Source organism: Mustelus asterias, unplaced genomic scaffold (genome assembly GCF_964213995.1).
Source record: "Mustelus asterias unplaced genomic scaffold, sMusAst1.hap1.1 HAP1_SCAFFOLD_129, whole genome shotgun sequence".
In the NCBI taxonomy this organism is placed as follows: domain Eukaryota; kingdom Metazoa; phylum Chordata; class Chondrichthyes; order Carcharhiniformes; family Triakidae; genus Mustelus; species Mustelus asterias.
The window spans coordinates 734,141-740,006 of NW_027590163.1; the positions used below are offsets into that span (position 1 = coordinate 734,141).

The window sequence follows — 5,866 nt, forward strand, 5'->3', positions numbered from 1 at the left end:
AATGAGGCTCAGGAATGCTGCAACCAGAGTCACGTGACCACCAAGTGTGTAACTGAACAAACTACCGCAACGTTGAAGATGTGTTTCAGTGAGAAATGATTTGCTTCACCTGTTGCTTCAGATGAGAGAGAAAATGTCCCTTTCTGGGGTAATTTGACCTTGACCCAGGCACTTTTCAGATCTGAAAGTGATGGCCTTTAGCACAATCACAAGGCTGCACAATACAGAGGGAACACTAATCTGTTTCATTCTGTGACTATGTCGTGGTTACACGAGTGATACTTTCCACTAATTAGCTGCCAGCACCAAAAAGGCATTCAGCCCCCCACACAAATGAGCAAGACTGGGTATGAATATCTTTATTTGGTAGCAAATACCATTAGCTTTCGGAGCGCTGCTCCTTCATCAGATAGAGCTCTCAAACAGGGCACAGAGACACAAAATCAAGTCACAGAATACTGATTAGAATGCGAATCTCTACTGCTAACCAGGTCTTAAAGATACAAACAATGTGAGTGGAGGGAGCATTAAGCACAGGTTAAAGAGATGTGTATTGTCTCCAGACAGTAACCCCCACAGCTTGCCTCCTGGACTTGCAGAATCTCACTGGCTGTCCTGTCTGGAGACAATTGGAAATCTTAAGCAGTGGAACCTTTCAGACACTGAATTGTACAGTTTGCACCAAACATCAATTTCAGATTTCAGGAAAAGTTCATAAACTTATTATCAACAAGTTCCTGTTGAGAGTTCCTGAATTTAAAAAATCACAGATGGTGCTTTTAAAAAGGGACACAGCAGCCCTGAAAATCAGTGACATCTCAGAACATTAAACTTCAGCCAGTTGTAGCGATTGTTAATGTCAGCAGAAACAAACCAAATATTGTCAGACTATCAATCCTGGATGTGATTAACAGCTGCAGTAACTGCAAAGTCCAACTCCTGCTGACAATTGTGAACTTGCAGATGTGTCAGCAAGTGGGATGACCGAGTGTATCCCTTCCCACACAGAGAGCAGGTGAATGGCCTCTCCCCAGTGTGCGTGAGCTCATGGAAATGCAGGCTGCCAGACTGAGTGAATCCCTTCCCACACATGGAGCAAGTGAATGGTCTCTCCCCAGTGTGAGTGCGTTGATGAGCAGTGAGGATTGATAACTGCCTGAAACTCTTTCCACAGTATGTGCAAATAAATGGCTTCTCCTCAGTGTGAATTCGCTGATGTGACAGGAGGCCGGATGAATTGGTGAATTCCCTCCCACACGTGGAACAGGTGAACAGCCTTTCCCCAGTGTGAACTCGCTTGTGTGCACTGAGGTTGGATGAAGACCTGAACCTCTTTCCACAGGAAGTGCAGCTGAACGGTCTCTCCTCTGTGTGAACTCGCTGGTGTGACAGCAGGTTAGATGACAGAGTGAATCTCTTACCACACACAGAACAGGTGAATGGCTTCTCTCCTGTGTGAATTCGCTGGTGTGACCAAAGACCGGATGGCCCAGCAAAATCCTTCCCACACAAGGAGCAGGTGAACGATCTCTCCCCAGTATGAACTCGCTGATGTGCACTGAGGTTGGATGAACATGAGAACCCCTTTCCACAGGTGGAGCAGCTGAACGGCCTCTCCTCAGTGTGAGTTCGCTGGTGTAACAGCAGGTGGGATGAGGTAGTGAATCCTTTCCCACACACAGAACAGATGAATGGCCTCTCTCCAGTGTGACTGTGTCTATGGTTTTCCAGCAAGTATGGATAATTGAATCCTTTACCACAATCCTCACATTTCCACGGTTTGTCCATGGTGCTGGTATCCTTCTGTCTCTCCAGGTTGGATGATTAGTTGAAGCCTCACCCACATACAGACCATGTGTATGGTTTCTCCCCACTGTGAATGGTGTAATGTCTTTCAGGATATGTAACTTGTTAAAGCTCTATCCACAGTCAGTTCACTGGAGCACTCTCACTTGGGTGTGTGTGTGTCTCCGTTCTTTTGCTGTCACATTGAATTTTGAAATTTTCTCCCACTGACAAAACAGGGAATGATTTCTCCCTCCACTGTCAAAAGCAATCATATTCAGGCCAGAATGAATCGAATGGCTCTGTCAGACTTTGATCTGAAGTTTAGTTTGAGTTTCCTGTCTGTGAATCCTCCTCATCAAGTTCCCTGCAAAAAGAGTTTTAAAAAACTAATTCAGAACAGACAATTTCAGTTTCCACGAAACATTTCTCTATCTCATTTATCTTGAGCTGTAATCCCCATCCCACACTCTCTCTCTTGTCCCCGAGCTGAAATCAAACTCATTGCCCCATCTCCACTCTGAGCCCAGCTTCCTCTCCCTCCAGCTGGATTCAGTCCTGCAGGCCATGTGCAGATTGAGAGTACAATCAAGGAGTCAATTATTTTCCTTCCAAGTCAGGGGACGTGCAGCCCCACTGACTCTGTTGTTACCACAATAGTCACATGTGCTCTGCCCACCAATGAAACACCACGGTGACCATTAACATGGGCCTGTTCCTAGGAAAGGCTTCATTTTATTTGTGCCACAACAGCAGGGGAATTACCTCCTGCACAGGCACAAAGGTATCATCAGTCACAGAAAATAATTGCAGCTGGTGTCTCAAACCTCATTTTACCATTTGCTCTCAGACATTCTCAATTCAATTTTGAAATGCAAACTGAAATCTGCAATTATGGGGTAAATTAAAACACATTTTAATGGTCATTTTCAGAATGACTATTCCTGAGAATTAATTCCCAAGTCAGTAAATTAAAATTCTCATCAGCAATGGAGGCGGCACAGTGGTTAGCACTGCTGCCTCACAGCTCCAGGGACCTGGGTTCGATTCCCAACTGGGGTTACTGTCCTTGTGTAGTCTGCCCGTTCTCCCCATGTCTGCGTGGGTTTTCTCCAGATGCTCCGGTTTCCTCCCATTGTCCAAAGAGATGCCAGTTGGGGGAATTGGCTATGCTAAATTGCCCCTTAGGGTCCTGGGATGAGTAGGTTAGAGGGATTAGCAGGTTACATATGTGGGGTTACGGGAACAGGGCCTAGGTGGGATTGTTGCCAGTGCAGACTCGATGGGCCGAATCACCTCCTTCAGCACTGTCGGGATTCTATGAAATACATTGGGAGAATTGCTATTTTAATGGGTATTTTCACAAGTGCTATAAAATGATTTTTCAAAACAAATTATTATTTTCTTCAACAGATGATTAATAAATAAACAGTATTTAATAAAACTACCACCCAATATGGGGTTCTGGATTCTAACTCAGGGTTTCTGAGCTCCAGGAACCACTAACTGAACCAACCGGGAATTGTCTCCGCAAAACTTCCCCAACTCCCTCCCGGGAAAAAGCTGCAAACCCGGGAGCTGCAGCTTTTTACTGGGGTTGTTGGGGCCTCCAGCGGGTGTTTGTGAATCCTCCCCACTCACCTGGGCCTGTTCCCGGGAGGGAGGGAGGGAGTGAGGGAGAAGCCCCGCAGCTGCAAACCAGGGAGCTGACAATGATTCTGAAGGGTTTGCGGATCCACAAAGTGTTTCCAAATCCTCCCAGCCACCGCCTAACGCTGACTCCGCTTCTCCGGGACAAACAAGCGCCAAGGACAGCAATGACACTGCGCATGCTCCACATCACAATGACCGAGGGACTGATTGACGGCAGCTCCGGACCAATAGGAAGAGGGGGCGGAGCTGGAGGACCGAGCGGGAGCGGCTGGTCCTCCAACCAATCGGAGTGAATGAGGGGCGCGACCTGAAGCATGCGCAGTGCGGGTAATGGCGACGGACGGCCGGTTTTAGTTTGGAAGCGAGATCAATACGAGGTAGAGGGCGGCGCGCGGGGAATGATAAATGTGGCGGGTGGGTGGAGAGACTTTGTAAACATGTTGTTCAAACCCAAACCCCGGAAATGAACTTCCCGGTCCCCCCCTTTGTACCCAATGGAGCGGCAGCTTGTAGTGTTAGACCCGGGCTGACTGCCGCCATTGAGGCTGCATGTGGGAGGCCGGCAGGGATTGTGATCGGAGAGGGAAGCCCTGACGTCACAATGGAATGGGTGAGAGTGTGACGTCACAATGGAATGGGTGAGGGTGTGTCGTCACAATGGAATGGGTGAGTGTGATGTCACAATGGAAGGGGTGAGAGTTCCAGATGAGCTGAGACTGGGCTGGAGTCGGGCGATGGCACTGACATGTGGCCCGGTGGCACAGTGGTTAGTGCAGCTGCCTAACAGCGCCAGGGACCCGGGTTCAATTCCAGCCTCGGGTCGCTGTCTGTGCAGAGTTTCTACATTCTACCCGTGTCTGTGTGGGTTTCCTCCGGGTGTTCCGGTTTCCTTCCACAGTCCAAAGATGTGCTGGTTAGACGGATTGGCCATGATAAATTGCCACTTGGTATCAGGGGGTTAACAGGTAAATATGTGGATAGGGCCTGGATGGGATTGTTGTCGGTGCAGGCTCGATGGGCTGAATGGCCTCCTTCTACGCTGTATTTTATTATTCATTATCATTAATTAATTACTATTAATGCTTCTATGAATGAAGGTGGTCTTGATGATGATGTGGACATGTGGCTGGAAGCTCATCTTGGGATGAACTATTTCACCCTGGTTATGAACAGCCTGGTCCAGCCTCAGACAGTTGCCAGGAGGAGAGATAAAGTTGTTGGTGAGGGAGTGGAGTTCATAGTGGGGACTGAACACAATGGGTTCAGTCTTCCCAGTATTTATATGAAATAAATTTCTGTTCTTTCAGTACCGGATGTCAGACAAGTCAGGATGGTGTGTGAGTTGGAGAGGAACTTGGAGCTGATGGTGTTCACAGGGTTTGGAAATTCTGTCAAAGTTCCTGTTGAGTTGTCGATGCATAAAATCTCTCTCCTCACCTCCGGCCTCTCCTACTTCTCTCTGTTTCCACTCAGGGTGTGGAGATGCCGGCGTTAGACTGGGGTAAGCATAGTAAGAAGTCTCACAACACCAGGTTAAAATCCAACAGGTTAATTTGGTAGCATAAGCCACAGGCTTTTGGAGTGCTGCCCCTTCATCAGATGAGTGTGAGTTCTGTTCACAAACAGGGCATATAAAGACACAAACTCAATTTACAAGGTAATGGTTGGAATGCGAGTCTTTACAGGGAATCAAGTCTTAAAGGTACAAACAATGTGAGTGGAGAGAGGGTTAAGCACAGGTTAAAGAGATGTGTATTGTCTCCAGCCAGGACAGTTGGTGAGATTTTGCAAGCCCAGGCATGTCGTGGGGATTACAGATAGTGTGACATGAACCCAAGATCCCGGTTGAGGCCGTCCTCATGTGTGATTGACAGATCCATGCTCACTGCTTCCTGCCCTGGACGCAGTGAGCTGAAAATTTCCATGCAGGCTGCCAGACAGATAGATGTCCACATTACTGGAGTAAAAATGTGTGGAATATACAGACCGAATTCACTTCATTCCCTTCAGTTGCTGCAAGTCCCCAATTTCCCCCAGAATGAGAAAAGAAATGGAAAGGGGGAAACATTGATTTCCTCCCAGATGTTGCCCAGAGGAGGAAGATTCACTCTGAAGCTCATTGGCCAACTTCTGCATTGTGACGTCACAATGGAGCCCTGCCTGAATCAGCCAATAGGAGTCACTCTGCTCCGCGGTGATGTCTCCGGGTTCCAGTGCGCAGGCCCGGGCGCGCGGACCCGGGAGCCCCGCCCCCATCCATTGTTCCCCATCCCCTTACACCTCCTTGAGTCAAGGTTTCCAGGCAACCGGCTGGCGGCTCCGGCCAGAACGAGAAGCCGCTCGGTGAGCTCCCCCTCCCCCTGGCCCGGGACTGCGCATGTGCGGGGGAGAGGGAAAGCTGCGCATGTGCGGGGGAGAACCCACCCTC

At 48.6% G+C, this 5,866-nt stretch overlaps 1 protein-coding gene across 1 annotated transcript; it reads right to left on the minus strand.

Moving 5' to 3' along the window:
* Positions 1–345: 345 nt before the first annotated feature.
* On the minus strand, positions 346–3,631 carry LOC144484840 (uncharacterized). Its single transcript, XM_078203206.1, has 2 exons — positions 3,427–3,631; positions 346–2,152 (listed from the first exon to the last, which is right to left on the minus strand). The coding sequence occupies exon 2, from the start codon at positions 1,786–1,788 to the stop codon at positions 892–894; it is 897 nt and encodes a 298-aa protein (XP_078059332.1). The 5' UTR covers positions 1,789–2,152; positions 3,427–3,631; the 3' UTR covers positions 346–891.
* Positions 3,632–5,866: the final 2,235 nt, after the last annotated feature.